Raw genomic sequence first — 18,381 nt, 5'->3', positions numbered from 1 at the left:
AGGGAGGACCGACCCGGGGACCGGAGCCCGTGCGGGGCGGGGAGCGGGGCGCGCGGGTCCCCGGCCTGGCGCGGGGCCAGCCCACCGCCTTGGCTTCCTTTTATGGCCTGTGTGCGTGCGGGCGACAGAGAGAGCCCCGGAGAAGACGGAGAGCCGGGGGAGAGCCGGCGACAGAGATCTGGAGCCAGAGACACCGGGCCAGAGACAGCAGGAGACGTCCGGGAGAGACAGAACGCTAGAGATAGAGGCAGACATCGGGAGAGACCCGGGCCAGAGGCCGAGGGAGACATATGAGAAAGTGAGAGACAGAGACATAACAGAGTGACCGCAAAACAGGAAGAAAGAGTGATGGAGACACGCTATGTCAGAAGCACGGGAGAGAGAGACGAACAGATTGACCAACGCAGGAGAGGAGGGGAGGGAGCGGTCCTAAGAGAGAGGGGAGCAGGGGTGAAGTTTTAAGCAGCTTCTCCATGTGCAAGAATTTCTTGGGGGGGCGGGGCAGGTGAGAACTTGCAGGGGCAGGGTCGTACTCACTTTCTCTTTGGATCCTGACTCACACCTTGCAGATTACATAAACATGCCCCTCCCCAACACACACACCCATTTTTCAGCTGCGCAGACTGAGGCTCAGAGCAGGGAAATGACTTGCCTGAGGTCAGGCAGTCAGCGAAAGGCACAGGGGGCCTGAAGTCCCAGCAGATGTTTGGGTCCCCTGCCCCCCCCCTTTTCTTGTAGGTGGAGGTGGGGATGGCAAACTGGGAAAAATAGAAACTTCCCCTTCCCAAACGATTCCCAGCAGTCGGGGGCTCCTGCCTTGCACTTTGCAAAGTTCAAAAAATCCCCTTTCTCTACCCTTCACGCAGCACGGCTGGCCCCCTTTCCAGCCAGCGGAGGGCGAATAAAACGGGTACCCGGGCTGGGAGACCCGCTCATTCAGACCCCCACATTTGCCCCCTCCGAGGTGAGGAAGCGGTTAAAATCAGTGTCGTGCACTGAGGGGAGAGATTCCCAAGCATCCCCCCTCCCCGCCCCCAGATGCAGGCCGCCCGACCCCTTTCTCTGGGAATCAGAGCCTGGGCGAGAGTCCCAGAGCCGGGGTGGGGAGTGAGGCACTGGCCCCAAACTCTTCCGCGGGGAGCGCTGCAGCCCCCGCGTCCCCGCCGCGTGTGCGCCCCTGTCCTAACGCCGCAGGTGCGCCCAAGGGCCTGCACAAACCCGCGCTTCCCGGGCCCTGCAGGGGGCGCTGCGGAGAGAGCCGCGTGGGCCCCTCCCCCACTCCTCCCCCCGGGGCCGCCTCCTCTTTCCCACCCGGGGGCAGCTCCGGGTCTATAAAGAGAGGCTTCCCGGGCGAGCCGGGAGATTTGGACACCCCTGCCTGGGAGGTGCGCCAGGTCTGAGCTCTCCATCCCGCTGTCTTCTCCGCTGTCCCCCCCAGAGGGAGATCTGTAAGTAGGGTGATAACTGGGGAGTGGGCAGCTGGGTAGGGGGCCTCCTACAGGAGCTGGGGAGCGGCAAGGTGTTTCTGCTGACTAGGGTGAAGAGGTGGGGATTCACAACGTTCGTTTCTCTACCTCATCATCCCAGGTTTCCCCAAACCTCCATCTCCCCAGGTGACCAACGTTAAGTACCACTTTGGGGGTACTTGTTAAAGGCAACATGTAACTCCTGTTACATTTCAATCTCCAGAAAAACTGTACTAAAAAAAAAAAAAGGAGGCATCCCAGATGATTCTTAGGAGGCACTCAAAATCTCGGAGGACCAGCTTCCATTGCCTTCTAACTTTTTTCTAGGCACAGATAGAGTACAGCTGAACTTCTCTGATAATTTATTGCCAATCACAGAGGCCGGCAAAGTAACACTCCAAGTGGATTTGAAAGCCTGGCTTAATTCTGTTGAAAATGCGCTAAATCAGTTAAAAACACGTGGGCAGATGCTTCGCAGAAAGAGGAGTGTGTTTTTCATCAGTTTTTAGAGGAGGTGCTTGCTGATCCCCCTAGAGAGGGAGGGCTGGTTATGATGCATTTATTACAGCCCAGTTTTCTTCCAGACTCCCCTCGCCCATTCCAAAGTTAAAAAAATCGGATCCAGGTTGACCCCAGGGGCTTCAAATACCCAGACAGAGGCCACAGTTGGCATTTGCATCATGACCTGCAGGTGTGTTACCCAGAGCAGCTGGTACCCATGTTGCTCTCAACGCCCCCCCCCCCATGTGGGCAAAGTGTGAAAAAGTCCAGCTGATGTCTGTTTCCGTTTCCCCCCTGCACAGAGAGCCGGTGGGGATTTTGCTGCTTGAGGCAGGGTGCCATTCAAAGCTTTGCTTATCAAGAAGTTAGAGAAAATACTTAGAAACCCAAGACGGGGAGGGTTTGGTTCCAGTACTAAGAACTGAGGGTTAAACGGCGAAGTGGCCAGGGTTTGGCGTAGGGAAGGCAGGTGGACTGTTGGTAACCCGAGTTGCATAGTTGTGTTTCCTTGGGCCGTCTTGATTGGTTTAGTTTCCTTAAAGGTACCAATTTAGAGGGGTTTTTTTTGTTTTTGTTTTTGTTTTTTTTACCGAGAGGGAGCTTGAAGATGCTGAACTGAAAGGCTTGGATGGCAGAGTGTGTGATGCAGGATATTGAATTTCTGTGGAGGGAAGTTTTTCTCCCATTGGTGCTTTTCCATGGAGGTAGCCACCACTGATGGGATACCTATGTCCCAGGCACTGTAGCAGTGTTTGGTTTAATTCATCTCGTTTGAGTGTTGCAATATCCTTTTAAGGAGGCACCATGGTGCCTGTCTCATCAAAAGGCAGCTGAGGCTCAGAGAGGTTAAGTAACTTGCCCAGCATCACACAGCTTGCAGGTGGTGGAACCCATTCCCGGGGCTGTCTGATGCAAGGCTACGTTGCCTTCACTCCATCATCCTTTGTCTTTATTATGAACAAAAAGTCTTTCGGAGTCGGGTTTTTGGGGGGAACAAATGTTTCCGGGAAGGCAAGTGTTTATCACCTTCTCTTTGAAGAAAACATAAACTGACCTTTGGAGAACGTAAAATCACACCCACCGTTTGTCCCCTGGGGGGTGTGGTGTTCTGGTTGGGGCCGGTGGGTGGGCTGCCGTCCTGGGGGTCCAGCTCATGAACTGGCTGCACTTCCTCCCAGAAGCTTCTGGGGCTCGCCTCGCACCCACCATGGTTTTTATTGTCGCATCTGAAATGGACGTGTTCTTCCGTACAAGGTATTTGTTATGGATCTGTTATCATTACTTTGCCGTCTGAGGGCTGAAATTGAGGCAGACATGCCCATGTATGGTCGCGTTTTCCACGAGGCCGTACCCGGCTCGCTCGCAAATGAGCATCGTAATGCAGCTTTGTTGGTGGTGCCTTTGGGGATTTCTTGGCCCTTGTCCTTCCCATTTGGGAACAAGTGGAGGAACCCAGAAGAGAAGACATTAGGGAGGAAGAGGGGCCCTGCTCCTCTCTTATTGGGAACGTTTTTTTTTTTTTAATTAAAAAAATTTTTTTGACCACTCAGATTTATTAAACAACTACTTTCCAAGATAGGAGCAGAAAACAGAACACCGGGAAAAGGTAATTCTCTTTGCGATACCACATTGCCCGGGCAGTTAGTAAGTCCAAGGCTCCACAAGGCCGGAAGGAATACTGTCCAATCCTTTAATGAATTTCTCTAACACTCTTCATCCATGAGGAGGCCCATACGTCTCCTAATTCCGTGCTCGCCTCTGGCACTGTCTCTTCTGGGTTCGCTCTTCCCACAGCTCTGCCCCACCAAGGTTGGGCCAGACCAGCCGGTTGGAATCGTGACTTGATCCCTTGCCATCAGAATTGATCCACTTCCAATGACCTGAGTCTGCTATTCAGTGTTCGGTGCCCGTTATTGACTAAATCACTTAGTCACATTAGGACTTGTGATCTTAGGGACCTGAAGGGGGATGTTCTGGAGGCTGAGATGTTGCAGTATCCAAGAACTGACAGATTCTGTTCTTGGCAAGGACACTCTTCCAGGTTTGCAGAAGGGTGCCTTCTCCCTGGGCACTCACATGTCCTTTCTTGGGAGTTGTATTTTGGAGGGGGAAAGTGTCCCTTCTTTCTGCAGCACCTTGGGACCAAGCAGGTGGATTTCCTGTGGTAGATTCCCATGGACTTCCCTGTCATTCCAAAATCAGATATGCGTGAGATTTTCCCAGAAAACCAAGTCCCATGTTAAATCCACTGGAATTTTTGAATGTCATGAGCAAGTTTGGAAATCATCCACACTGGACTTCACAAACCTCCATTTTCCCATCTGAAAAATGGGAGTGGGATAGGGAGAGAGCTCATGTTTGTTGAGCACTTTTGCCAGTCAACGTGCTAAGCCCTTTGCTGGCATCATCTTCACATCTTGACAGCAACCCTTTGGGGTAGATATCACATGGTTGGCCCCTTCTCACTATTGTGCTCTGACTAACTTGCTCAAGGAAGACGGGATTCTGCAGATCTAGCCCCTTCTAACTCTAGAGCCCAAGGGAGTCCCCTGTTGGGAGGATTCAGTGGGCTAACATGGCGCTTCACCCCTGCTAAACTTCTGTGGACAGTTATTTATAACCTACATGACCAAAGACCTTAAAGATGGTGCTTAATGTGGCACAGCGGGTACTTGGCAAAACCAGAAAGCCTATTGTGTGACCTTTCTGTAAAGGAGAATCTTGTCCCTAATTTTCTTTTTGTGTCACGTCTTCATAATCCCAATTCCTAGTGGGCTGAAGGTGGTCGTTAGAATGTTCTTCTACTTGAATTTGGCCACACCGGCGCCGGCACACCATGGATTCCGGTTCTACTGGCTCATTTGTGATTCATTTCGGGTGGTGATGGCATCCTGAAGGGCTCACTGAGGAGTGGGAACCAATCTGGCTTTTCTGGTGACTCTTTGGCTCCCGGGGGTCCCCCCGCTCCGCCTCCCCTGACCTTTAAACAGTTGAGCCATAGCCACACGTTGGAGGAAAGGCTGAGTTTGGAGAAGGCCAAGCGGGAATTTGAAGGAACCTTCTAAGGGTCAGATGAGGGAGGAAGGAGGTAGTGCTGCCCATTTCTTCTGCAGGGGACAGTCCCGTACCTTGAACCTGCATTAATGATCCAGGGGCTTGGAAGGAACAGTCCTCATCAGGTCCCCAAGAAAGGACCACAGGACTTACCCCCTGCTCACTCATGCAGGCTTGACCTTGCCGCATCATTAAACCCTTCACTTCCTTCCTCTGGTGAAGCGAAACATGGAGCGGATGACATTGAATCTCAAAAGGGGACACTGGGGTCATGATCACCAGTCCCTGGTCTCCTGGGAGAATGCCTGTCTCCCTGACCTCTCTCGATTCCTCCTCACCCCCTGGGTGTAATCACGGTCTGTGTATTCTTGGGTCTCTTTCCAAAACTTTGCTACATCAAATTTCCTTTTTGACGGAAAAAAAAAAAAAAAAGGAACAAAACTGGCATTCTGGACATTACGATTTTTTTCCCACTTAATCATAGATCTTCAACATCTTTCTCTTTCAGCATATTTTGGCATGTTTAAAAATCAGCTGCCATAAATAAAAAAGTTATTATTTAAATAATCCTCTATTATTTGCAAGCACAGCTCCTTACTGAAATAACTCCTTCTGGAAACATAACCGCTGTTCCCCATCCCTTAGAAAGAGTGCTTCAGGGAACATCCTTTATCTATTTCTGTCTAATGACATGAATTTACCCGTCAGATCAATTCCCAGCAATTCCATGGCTGAGTCAAAGGGCACGCACATTTAAAATAGATAGATATTGAGAAATGTCTGTCACATTCAAGACGATACATTTATTGTAAGCTGTGTTGTGCCAGAGGTCTTAGAGACAAAATACCCTGGGCTTTGAGGGCTGGAAATGATCAGTTCTCTTTTTCCCAAAAGTGTTCTTCAGGGGAGTTACATCGTGTCTCTTGCTAACCGAGTTCTCTTGGTAGGAGAGAAAAATAATTTGGCTCTACTAACTAAAAAACTTCCTTCCGGAGTTACTTTATTTATTTATTTATTTATTTATTTATTTTAATGTTTATTTTTGAGAGAGAGAGAGAGCGAGCATGAGTGGGGGAGAGGCAGAGAGAGAGAGAGAGAGACATCGAATCAGAAGCAGGCACTGAGTTGTCAGCACAGAGCACATGGGGCTCGAACTCACAAACCGTGAGATCATGACCTGAGCCAGAGTCGGATGCTTAACCTCTGAGCCACCCAGGCGCCCCCAGAGTTACTATAAACACACTATTTAAGTCAGTTAGGGTGGTGTCACAAAGCAACATGGAAATGGCTCACTGCTCACCTTTTTCCTGCTAAGGTGAGGTCAGGCTTCCTTGGGACCACATCCTTGGGAGGTGGGGGTGGTATGACTGGTGGGGGAGTCGGGAAGAGGCCAGGCCAGGCAGCAAGCAAGAGCTTTTCTGCTAAGAGTAGACTGGGCATCAGAAAGATCTGGGTTTAAATCCTGGCTCCAACTTTCATAGGAGAAGGCTTTTAATTTACTTTAGTTTCCAGGATCTCTATACTCTTATAGGAATAATAAATTACGCTCACTTTGCTGAACACTTAGGACACATAGCAAGCTGGCCTGGCAGTAATAGATGGCCTGGCCCAATACCCCACGGATAGAAGGGGCCCAGGAATCAGGGTAGCTGTTATCAATAACAGATTTAGAATCTAGTTGCCTCATGGGGACAGCTTGGGGCAGAGAGAGCCCATGCGTCTAGGGAGCCTGGACCCTCTCCTGCTTCCCTCCACACGCCTGGCTCCTCCCACACCTGTGCCAGGACTTGTACTAGTTTCTCTGATGCAGAGGCCCTTCCAGCTGGCGGGTCGTGCCCTAGATCGGGCTCAGAGGGCATTCGTCTGGTCTGCATGGCGCTTAAAATGTGCAGTGACTTAAGCAGTGGCTGTGTCATACCTCAGTCCACACTTCTGGGTCTCTTGCAAAGCTGGCAGTTGAGGGTCCACATACTCACGGGGTGACCCCAGCGGGGGTCTCGAGGCGGGGAAAGAGGGTTCTCTGCCTGGCCACCGCTAGCGTGACTCCCTCTGCATTGCTCATGGGACCCTGTGGCCACTTAGGTTTGTGTCTGTGGCCCAAGCTCTTGAGCCTGCGACTTGGCAATAAAATCTTCAGGGAAGCTGTCGACCAGGCGCGATGATGTGCAAATCCCATACTATTCGGGCCGTGGGGCATTTGAGTCACTTTTTATTAGTGCGGAAGCAGAAAGGGCAAGATCCTTGTACCCCTGCGTTCCTCTGGGGAAACATAAAGCTGACGTTGAAACACACCCGAGCAGCTGAACGGTCTTAATTGGCCGAATTCCAACCCTTTGATACGGAATCACAGATACCCCAGAATGTTGGTGCCAGGCCGGTCCACCATTTCTCCCCTTAAATGGAACCTGCAAGGCTCAGAGAGGGAGAGTGACTTGCCCGGAGTCACCCAGCAAATTCGTTGCAGAACTGGGACTTGGAACCCGGTGGTCTCACAGAAGCTTCGAGCTCATTTGTGCCTGAATAAGGGAACTGTGTGGTGTTGGCCACGAAATCAGGACTGCGGGCACGGCGGACACACTCAGCTGTGTTTTGTCAAACGTTGCTGACATCGATGGCAACAGAGTCCTTTGTTTTTATCAAAATGTTTGAGAGCACCCCTTGATCCGTCAACTGTCCTTGGTGTCCATCAGTCCTTTGTAATAACCCTGCAGGCGCTCCTTCAGCCCCTGAAGCTGATCCAGGACCCTGGACAGGGGGCGCTCTGGGCGTCTGTCTTTCAAAGTCTTCCTGTGATGTGCTCACTGCCCCCGCGTGGCCTTCTGTAGTTGGTCTTCTCCAGCAGTGGCTGTCACCCAGTACAATTTTGCTCTGCCCCCCAGGTGAATCTGGCAATGTCCAGAGGCCTTTTGGTTGTTAAGCTTGGCAAGGCTGGGCTCCTGGGCGGCTCAGTCAATTAAGTGGCCGACTTAGGCTCAAGTCATGATCTCATGGTTCTTGGGTTCAATCCCCACCACAAACTCTGTGCTGAAAGCTCAGAGCCTGGAGCCTGCTTCGAGTTCTGTGTCTTCCTTTCTCTCGGTCCCCTGCTCATGCAGTGTTTTTCAAAAATGAATAAACATTAAGAAAAAAAAAACTGGCAGGGGGAGGAGCTACAGCCATTTAGTAAGTAGGGGTCAGGGATGCCGTCAGCATCCTACAATGCACGGGACAGCCCCTCCCCCAACAAAGAGTTACCGGCCTCAAGTGTCCATGGTGTCAAGATTGAAAACCCCTACTTGAGGGGCACCCGAGTGGCTCAGTGGGTTAAGCGTCTGACTTCAGCTCAGGTCATGATTTTGTGGTCCGTGGGTTCGATCCCTGCATCAGGCTCCGCACTAGTGGTACGGAACCTACTTGGAATATTCTCTCTCTCTCTCTCTCTTTCTCTTTCTCTCTGCCCCTTCCCCACTCGTGCTCTCTCTCTCAAATAAATAAACTTAAAAAAAAAAGAAAGAAAGAAAGAAAACCCCTTGTTGAAAGTAAGAACCACAGCAGGGAACAGACCAGGTTTTGTTTCTGCCTAGCACAAGGAGAGCCCTCTGACGGGCCTGTGCCCCTGGTAACTGCTGTCATTTTGCAGGCTGCTTTTTATTTGACTCCTCCCAGTGCTTCCCCTAATGCCCGACCTGGGACTTTTTTACCGGGTTGTCCCCGTCCAAATTTTGAAAATGCAAGGCACTGGGTGCCTGCTGAGGCACATCCTTCTAACAATGAAAACAATTTATCCGGAGCCTTCAGCCCTGATCCAGGATGCTCCTCAGGTGTGCCTGTATTTCCTGTCGTCCTCAAATGTTCTGCCTGTTTCAAAGAAGACAGACAAAGCAGAAAAGATCACCTTGACAATATACCCGGATTCAGATTCCCCCCCAGTTGGCTGTGCCATGAGGGGCAAGTTACTTAACCTCTCTGTGCTTCCGTGTCCTCATCTGGAAACCAGAGTGAATAGTGGGGTGCATGGTGTCTCTGAGGGGATTAAAGGAGTTAATAGCTGGTACCCAGAAAAGATGCAGCAGCCATGATGACTAATATTAATATTACTAATTTGCTAGGCTTGCTAAATATTTTCTTTTTCTTTTTCTTTTTTTTTTTTTTTACATTTTTTAAAGTTTATTCATTTAGAGGGGGAGAGCAGGGGAAGAGCAAAGAGGGAGAGAGAGAGAGAGAGAGAGAGAGAGAGAGAGAGAGAGATTCCCAAGAAGGCTCCACCCTGTTAGTGCAGAGCCCAGTACAGTGCTCAGACTCATAAACTGTGACATCATGACCTGAGCCAAAACCAAGAGTTGGATGCTTAACCTACTGAGCCACCCGGGTCCCCTCCTGGACATTTTTTAAAGAGATAAACTATTATACCTCTTCTTTTTTTTAATAATAGTTTATTGTCAAATTAGTTTCCATATAACACCCAGTGCTTCTCCCCACAAGTGCCCCCCACCATGACCATCCCCCCTCCCCCATCCCCTTCAGTCCATGGTTCGTCTAGGCTTGCTAAATATTTTCAAGGGCAAATTTGTGGGGTCTCATCTGTGTTTGGTGGGAAAAGAAGTCTGTGGCTAAATGTTTTGGGGGAGCCCTGGATCTAAAGGAGTAAAATCGTTTTTGGGTTTTAGGACCTGCCAACGTCTTGGATGTCCTGATACTTTATGGGCTTTCCACGACAGAGGTGGGGGTTGGGGGTATGGGTACGGGAAGTGGGGGGAAGGGGACCCTTTCTTTATCTTCTGAAGAGTATCTCCGTCTCCCTGAATCCCACCCAACCCCCACCCCTAGTACTTCAAGGGATCAGGGTTCCAAGGAGCACACTCTGGGAAATGCCGTTCTTGGATGAAGCCAGGCCCCTCTTGCCTTTGACCAAAGCGGATTTCGCACATCGTAACTGTCAGAGGCATCAAAATCCTGAGAAGCAACCCAGCTCCTCTCTCTCCTTTTTTGGGCAGAGACGGACTCTTGGCACCGGGTCTTGTTTGTGTTTTTGATTCTTAGATTAGACAGAGTGCCTGGCGGTGGGGATTCCTGTGTCCTGTGATTTTTCTGTTGTATTTTCCGTTGCCTTTCTGACTTTTAAGGCAGCCGACCAGCTGACCATTTAGAACTGCCCGGTGAGCTGTCAAGCGGTTCGGGACATTCCCCCAGCCTGCTTGAGGGTTTTGCGATACTGTTTTATTATTTTTATTTTATTATGTTTTTATGTTTATTTTTGAGACACAGAGAGACACACACACACACACACACACACACACACACACAGCATGAGCAGGGGAGGGGCAGAGAGAGAAGGAGACACAGAATCCAAAGCAGGCTCCAGGCTCCGAGTTGTTAGCACACACAAACCGCCAGATCATGACCTAAGCCGAAGTCAGACGCTTAACCGACTGAGCCACCCAGGCGCCCCTATTTTTTTTTTTTTTAGTTTATTGATGGACTGATTGAACCAGCGGGGGAGGAGCAGAGAGAGAGGGGGAGGCGGGAACAGAGGCTCCAAAGTGAGGGCTGTGCTGACAACAGAGAGCCTGATGTGGGGCTCACACTCACAGACCATGAGATCATGACCTGAGCTGAAATTGGATGCTTCACCGACTGAGCCACCCAGGTGCCCGTTGCTACTATTTTGAAAAAGTTTCACTGATTGCATACTATCATCAGTGTACTTAAAACTACAGAACTGTGCCCTTAAATGGTGAAGGTGGTCAATTTTATGTAACATGTATTTTATCACAAAGATCAAGAAGAAAAAAGGCAAGCAAAATTATTCATGGAAGTGTATACTTTGTATCAGAAAAGTGCACAGCGCCGCCTGAGCTCAGTCCATTAAGTGTCCAACTCTTAATTTCGGCTCAGGTCACACCTCAGGGTTCAGGAGTTTGAGCTCCGGATTGAGCTCTGCCAAAAGATTGCACTCTGCTTGAGATTTTCTCTCTCTTCGTCTCTCTCTGCCCCTCCCCCCGCCCAAATAAATAAATAAACGTAAAAAAAAAAAAAAAAAAAAAAAAAAGGCAGACCATCAGCCCTGTAAGCCCGCCTCGGGTCCTGCTCTCTCAATTAAAACATCTGATTCCTCTCACCATAGGGATGGTTTTGTTTGGTTTTGAACCCTCCTATGAACAGAATCACATAGTATGTCCTTTTTTGCATCTGCCTTCGTGGATCAAATGTGTATGAGAGATTTTTGCTCACTGTGGTGTGGAGTTGAAGTTCACGTCATCTCCTTGGGCTCCAGGCATGTTTGTCCCGTGCCAAGCACCGTGACCTGCAAGGGTCAGTTCATTTCTTTTTTTTTTTTTTTTAATATTTGTTTATTTTTGAGACAGAAACAGAGTGTGAACAAGGGAGGGGCAGAGACAAAGGGAGACACAGAATCTGAAACAGGCTCCAGATTCTGAGCATCAGCACAGAGCCTGATGCGGGACTCGAACCCACGAACCACAAGATCATGACCTGAGCTGAAGTCGGATGCTCAACCTGGCTCAGACCTGGTTCTGCTACTTTGTAGCTGTGTGACCTCAGGCAGGTTCCTTCCCCTCTCTGAGCCTCTGTTCCCATATCTGTAAGGTGGGGCTGACTGTAACACCCGAGATTCCTAACACTGTGCTGAGGTGACTTGCTGATCCTGCGTGTGAGTGTTAACCATCCTCGCTGGTATTCAGAAAACGCAGCCCCAGCAATGGCACACGGGCCAGGTGGGAGATGGTGTGACGTCACCACGGCTTACAGACAGAAGAGAGTGGTACACATGTTGCATAGTCCTATTTTTCCTTCTAGAGAAAAACGTCAAATATGTAGAAGTCAAGAGCACAGCCTCACCCCCGTGCGGGCACCCCATTGTCAACCCCAGGCTAGTTAGCTCAGACACAACTACTTCCCACCGTCTCTGAAAGGAAGGGACTCTGAAGACTTTAAAAAACATTTTTTTTTAACATTTATTCATTTTTGAGAAAGAGGTAGAGTGTGCGTGGGGGGAGGAGCAGAGAGAGAGAGGGAGACACAGAACCGGAAGCAGGCTCCAGGCTCTGAGCTGTCAGCACAGAGCCCGACGCGGGGCTCGAACCCATGAGCAGTGAGATCATGACCTGAGCTGAAGTCGGACCCTTAACCGACTGAGCCACCCAGGTGCCCCTCCAAATACTTTTTTAAAGTTTATTCATTGAAGTGATCTCTCTACCCAGTGTGGGGCTTGAACTCACAACCCCAAGATCAAAGGTATGTGCTCTTCCGACTGAGCCAGTCAGGCGCCCCAGAGGGGACCCTAAATGGGGTCACAGTACCATTGTCACGCCGAAGAATCCAACAGATTCCCTAATATAAAGGTTACCAAGTTGAATGTTTACATTTTCTTGATTATCTCCTCCTTTTTTCTTTTTGCCAGAATGTTGTTTTTTCTTACGACTGCATTCAGTTTCTCAAAACTTTCCTTGTAAGGGGTGGCTTTTCATTTTATTTTATTTTATTTTTAATGTTTCTTTATTTTTTTGAGAGAGCACAAGCAGGAGAGGGACAGAGGGAGGGAGACAGAGGATCCAAACAGGCTCTGTGCTGACAGCAGAGAGCCTGAGATGAGGCTCAAACCGGTGAACCATGAGATCATGACCTAAGCCAAAGTCAGAAGGTCAGCTAACTGAGCCACCCAGGTGCCCTGAGGGGGGAGGGGGGACTTTTAAAAAAAGTGCCCTTGTTTCTGATTGGCCCTGAGTGAGTACTCTCTCCCTGTTGGTCTTTTATTGTCCTTATTTGATTTGTTCATCGTCAAACATAAGCACAGGTAGAGAGGTCACCAGGACAGACCCCCAGGCGCCCAGCGCTCCACTTGATGGTGTTCTAACTGGTCTTAGATGGTCTTCATCTCCCACTTTCCTTCTGTGCCTTGAAGCCCCACCTTCTAGTTCATAAGTTCCTCTCCTTTTTCTGTATGTTCTTAAAGAAATGGAGTCATTGGTCTTATACTCTCCCACCTGTGGACTTCATTGTACACCCCCCCGTCCCTCATCCGCCATGATAGTAGGTCATGTGTCCCCTGTACCTTGCGTTTCCTGGGGTTTTGGACCCAGAGGCTTTGCCCGCTTTGGGCCCCCCACCCCCACCCCTTTCTCTTTCTGGAAGAAGATTTCCTAGGAAGTAGTGGCGCGTCCTTCGGTATCCCATCTGGAGGCACATCATGTCGGATCAACTCCTTAGTGTGATATTAACTTTAATTAACACGGTTAGGTGACCCCCCCTGATGCAGCCACGATAAAGCGCTCCATCCGCTGTTCATCTAACACGTGGGTCTGAAAGCCCAGACTCAGACCCGCTTCCTCAGCACCTCCCAGGAGCATGTTAGAAATGCACATCCGGGGACGCAAATGAGCGAGAGGCAAAGAGAGAGCATCCAGGAGGGGCAGAGGGAGAGAGAGACGCAGGAAGAGAGAGAAGCGGCCCTCGAGCTCACCCAGTGTGGGACTCGAACTCATGAACCACGAGATCATGACCTGAGCCAAAGTCAGGCTTAACGACTGAGCCACCCAGGCACCTTCTATGGTGTTATTTTTTTTTAACAACAGTTAAAAGTGAGGTTTTGGCGGGGGGGGGGGGGTGCTCTTGGGATAGTGTCCCAAGCAAAACCCATAAGAATTTAAGCTGGTAAAGTGATCATTAAATCCGGGGCCATGTGTCTGCGTGCAGTTCTTCCTTTCACTTCTTTGAATGGTGACGTGATTTGGGGAATAATTCACTCATTTCTCCATTTTTAAAAAAATGAGCTCCTAGATCAGGACTCTGGGAAAAAATAACCATCCCCTCTGAGCTTATCAGTTTCTTATCATTATTATTTTCACCCCGAAGGAGAAGAGGGGCGATGGTGTATCTGCCTCTCTCTTCTGCCTTGGAGTCTGCGTCTCAGGAGTTGGCCCCCCATTTGGGGGGTGGGGGGTACCCCATGTTCATGGGATTTGGGGTCCAAGTGTAGGGGTTACCTTGGTGATTTCAAAGGAGCTGTGAATTCTTCTCTGCTCAAGTAGGGTGTCAACCACCCAGTGTGGCCTGGTGGCCGCACATCCTGACTCAGCCTATGGCTTCGTTCCAGGAGGCACAGCAGCGGTGGGGGAGGGGAGGAGAGGGCAGCTGGCTGGCAGCAAGTGCTATCAGGGCGGGGGCAGCTCCTGCCGGAATCGTCTGGAATGGGCCACTAGACAGACCCTTAAAAGAGGCTGCTGCCTCAGCACCTGCCTCGTGGGCGCATCTAGAAAAAGAATGCGTCTTGCACGGGCCCCTCAAGTTTAGAGGACTTTCAGTGACTTGCAGTTTTACAGAAAGACTTTTCTTTGTCAATTATTTAGTGACCTTGAGGAACAATTTGTATCGGGAAGTCAGAATCAAGGTTTTGCTTAACTTCCCCCCCCCCCCCCACATTGTTAGCAGTTTTCAAAATAATGTCTTGGCGGCGCCTTGTGGCTCAGGTCATGGTGTCAGGGTTGGTTAATTCAATCCCAGCATCAGGCTCTGCTGACCGCTCAGAGCCTGGAGCCTGCTTCCGATTCTGTGTCTCCCTCTTTCTCTGCCCCTCCCCTGCTTCCTCTCTTTCTCTCTCTCTCCCCCTCTCTCTCTCTCTCAAAAATAAACATTAAAAAAATAAATTCCAAATCATGTCTTGGTCCCCCAGCACGCCTCATGGGTTTATACAGACTCCTTTCTCCATTCTTACAGTGACTTTTCATACTGATGTTTCTTATTCTGCTGTATTGGACCAGATAGAACCATGGTTTAGTATTTTAGTATCTAATGTTCCACTAATTTTTTAAGTAATCTTTACACCCAACGTGGGGCTCAAACACACTACCCTGAGATCCAGGGTCACACACTCCACCGACTGAGCCAGCCAGGTGTCCCAATGTTCTAGACTTTTATTTTTATTTATTTTTAATGTTATTTAATTTTTAGAGAGAGCGAGAGCACACAGGCAGGGGAGGGGCAGAGAGAGAGGGAGACACAGAATCGGAAGCAGGGTCCAGGCTCTGAGCTGTCAGCACAGAGCCCGACACGGGGCTCGAACCCACGGATGTGAGATCATGACCTGAGCCGAAGTCGGACTCATAAGCACCTGAGCCACCCAGGCGCTCTTGCGTGTGCTAAACTATTTTTTTAAAGTAATCTCTACAGCCGACGTGGGGCTCGAACTCACAACCCTGAGATCAAGGGTCACACTCTCCACCAACTCAGTGTTGTAGACTTGTGAACATGTATATGTGTGTGTATATATATAATTATAAGAAAGATTGTATTATAAATATTTTACTCAGCTTTATTAGGATATAACCTACATATAGTAAGACTCACCAGTTTTTTAAAAATTCACTGGCTTGTAAGTGTCCATACAGCCCAGTGAGTTTGGACAAATGTGTACGGTTGTGTAATCCCCACCCACATCAGCATATAGAACATTTTCATCTCCCCCGAAAGATCCTTTGTGCCTCTTCGCAGTCCTTTCCCCTCCCTGTGCTGCCAACTAACTACTCATCTGCTTTCTGTCCTCATGGTTTTGCCGTTTCTAGACTTGTATACAGGTGCCCCTGCACATAATTTTAACTAGGAAATACATCATAGATATCTTTGCATGATCAGTGGTCACCTCGTGTATGATCCCATTTATATGAAATGTGTAGAAAAGATGAATTCCTAGAGACAGAGAGGACATCAGTGGGTGCCAGGGACCGGGGATGGAGACAGGAAATGTGGGCGGACCAGCTCAACAGAGCCCTTTTTCGGGGTGATGGAAATGTTCCAAATTTCATCTTAATGATAGAGGCACAACTCTAAGTTAGCTAAAAGTCACTGAATTGTACATTGACAATGAGAGAATTTTATGACATGAAAGTGACCCCTTAGTAAATATATTGAAAGAAAGGTGTGACATTTTGGCATAAAAGAAAGTCCACATCCCGAATCTGCAGTGGAATTACCCCATTCTGACACACAGTTGTCCATTTAAGAAGGTATCACTGACGGCCACTTAGCCTGCTTGCAGATTCGCCCTTGTCTCTTGCCTTAGGCTGAATTTCTAGAAATGCAAATTCAGGTCAAAGAGTTTGCATAGATTTTAAGGTGTTTCGTCCGTCCGTAAGGGTGCTGTGTGCAGAGGCCCAGCCCCGAAGCTCTTGACAACTCTGGATATCACCGCTAGTTTTCATGCCAGCCACGCTGATAGGTGAAAGCCAACATCTCATTGCTTTAAGATCCTTCCTTTACTCGTGAAGTTGAGCAACTTTTTCTCACGTGTAGTGGCTGTTTGAAGGTTTTTGTAAAAAATACCTATTTTTGTTGATCGTAAATTGAACAGAAAATTACAGACCTGAAATCACGAGAGGGACGCCTGGGGGGCTCAGTCGGTTAAGCGTCCAACTTCGGCTCAGGTCATGATCTCACGGTTTGTGGGTTCGAGCCCCCTTTGGATCTTCTGCCCCTCCCCAACTTGTGCGTGCCCCCTCTCTCTCTCTCAAATATATAAACATTTAAAAAAGAAAGTGAAAGTCCCCTCATAAATATACTAAGTGCATATTTCTCCAACATTTTGCCTATACTCTTCTAAATATTTTGTTTACTTATTTATTAAACGTTTATTTTGAGACCGAGAGAGTATGAAAGGGGAAAGGGCAGAGAGGGAGCTGGAGGATCTGGCGCAGGCTCTGTGCTGACAGCAGAGAGAGCCCAATGTGGGGCTCGAACCCACGAACTGTAAGATCGTGGCCTGAGCTGAAGTTGAACGCTTAACCAACGGAGCCACCCTGAGATCAAGACCTGAGCTGAGATCAAGTGTTGGGTGCTTAACTGACAGGTGCCCTATATTCTAAATATTTTTAAATAAAAATGGGGCATTATACCTACTGTTTACAGTCTCCACTTCATTTCAGTTTTTTAAAAACTCTACTGAGCTATAATTCACATGCTGCACGATTCACTCATTTAAATGGTACAATTCAATGGCTTTAGCAAATCCACAGCTACAATAAATTCTAGAACTGCCACCACTAATCTACCTTAATCTCTGTCGATCTGTGTGTTTCAGACATTTCCTATAAACGGGATCATATAGCTTGTGGCCCTTTGTGACTGGATTCTTCCACTTGGCATAATGTTTTTGAGATTCTTATGTGTTGTAGTGTGTACCAGCAGTTTATTCCTTTTTCAGGCTGAAAATGTCCCGCTGCATGGACAGACCGCATTTTATTTATCCATTCCATCTGTTCACGGACTCTGGTTCCTTCTGTATTTTAGCCATTGTGAGGAATGCTTCTATGAACATGGGCTACGGGTTTTGTGTGGATGGATGTCTCTGTTCCTCCTGGGGTCGTGCTTGGGAATGGAATTGTTGGATCGTATGATAACTCGGCGTTTAATTATTGGAAGAACCTTCTCTCTTATTTTTACAGTAAACAGTAAGACCTGGACATCTCTCTATGTCCACGCACGTAGACCTAATTCTTTGTCGTGTGAAATACAAACTAGTTTGTTGTATGCAAGCACCATGGCTGAGCTGTCCAGGGCCGTGATGACGGACAGTAGGCAATGATGCAGATGCTTTCCAGAGGGGCTTTGAGTTGTTTCCATTCTTCGGCCACAGACACACAGTGCAGCGAACGCGTTTCTACGTTGTGGCAGGTTCTGCAGTAGACCCGCGATGCGAGGCGAACCGTAGGGCTCGGTTCTGGCCCGATCCTGATGCTGTCGCTTTATTCCGCAGGGGACCAACCAGGCACCATGGCGCAGAAGGGCCAGCTCAGCGATGACGAGAAGTTCCTCTTTGTGGACAAGAACTTCGTCAACAGCCCGGTGGCCCAGGCCGACTGGGCCGCCAAGAAGCTGGTCTGGGTCCCTTCGGAGAAGCAAGGCTTCGAGGCGGCGAGCATCAAGGAGGAGAAAGGGGACGAGGTGGTGGTGGAGCTGGTGGAGAACGGCAAGAAGGTCACGGTTGGCAAGGATGACATCCAGAAGATGAACCCGCCCAAGTTCTCCAAGGTGGAGGACATGGCGGAGCTGACGTGCCTCAATGAAGCCTCGGTGCTGCACAACCTGCGGGAGCGATACTTCTCGGGACTCATCTACGTGAGTTATCTCGGAACCGCCCGTCCCCTCTTCCCGGCCTCCCTAGCCCTGAGGCAGGAGGAGGTTCAGAGACGTGTTTGGGATGCAGGTTGGAGGGAGGGATGCACATGGTGAGGGAGACTCATTCAGACTTGAGTCCTGACTTCAGTCTTGCGCCACTTAGTTCTGTGACATCAAAAGATCACCCATGTAAGCCTCAGTTTACCTGTATGTGAAATGGGGATAACCCCCCTCTGCACATAAAGTGCAGAGATGC

General features: G+C 49.2%; 1 protein-coding gene across 1 annotated transcript in view; it reads left to right on the top strand.

Annotated features, from left to right (window-relative positions):
- Positions 1-1,377: 1,377 nt before the first annotated feature.
- Positions 1,378-18,381, top strand: part of MYH11 (myosin heavy chain 11) — a 120,990-nt gene continuing 103,986 nt past the window's right edge. The window contains exons 1-2 of the mRNA XM_029948925.1: positions 1,378-1,448; positions 17,764-18,125. Coding sequence (XP_029804785.1) covers positions 17,781-18,125 — 345 coding nt within the window. The 5' untranslated portion in view covers positions 1,378-1,448; positions 17,764-17,780. The remainder of the gene's footprint in view (positions 1,449-17,763; positions 18,126-18,381) is intronic.

The sequence above is a fragment of the Suricata suricatta genome, chromosome 8, assembly GCF_006229205.1.
Source record: "Suricata suricatta isolate VVHF042 chromosome 8, meerkat_22Aug2017_6uvM2_HiC, whole genome shotgun sequence".
Lineage (NCBI taxonomy): Eukaryota > Metazoa > Chordata > Mammalia > Carnivora > Herpestidae > Suricata > Suricata suricatta.
This window is presented reverse-complemented; position numbering and strand designations above follow the sequence as displayed.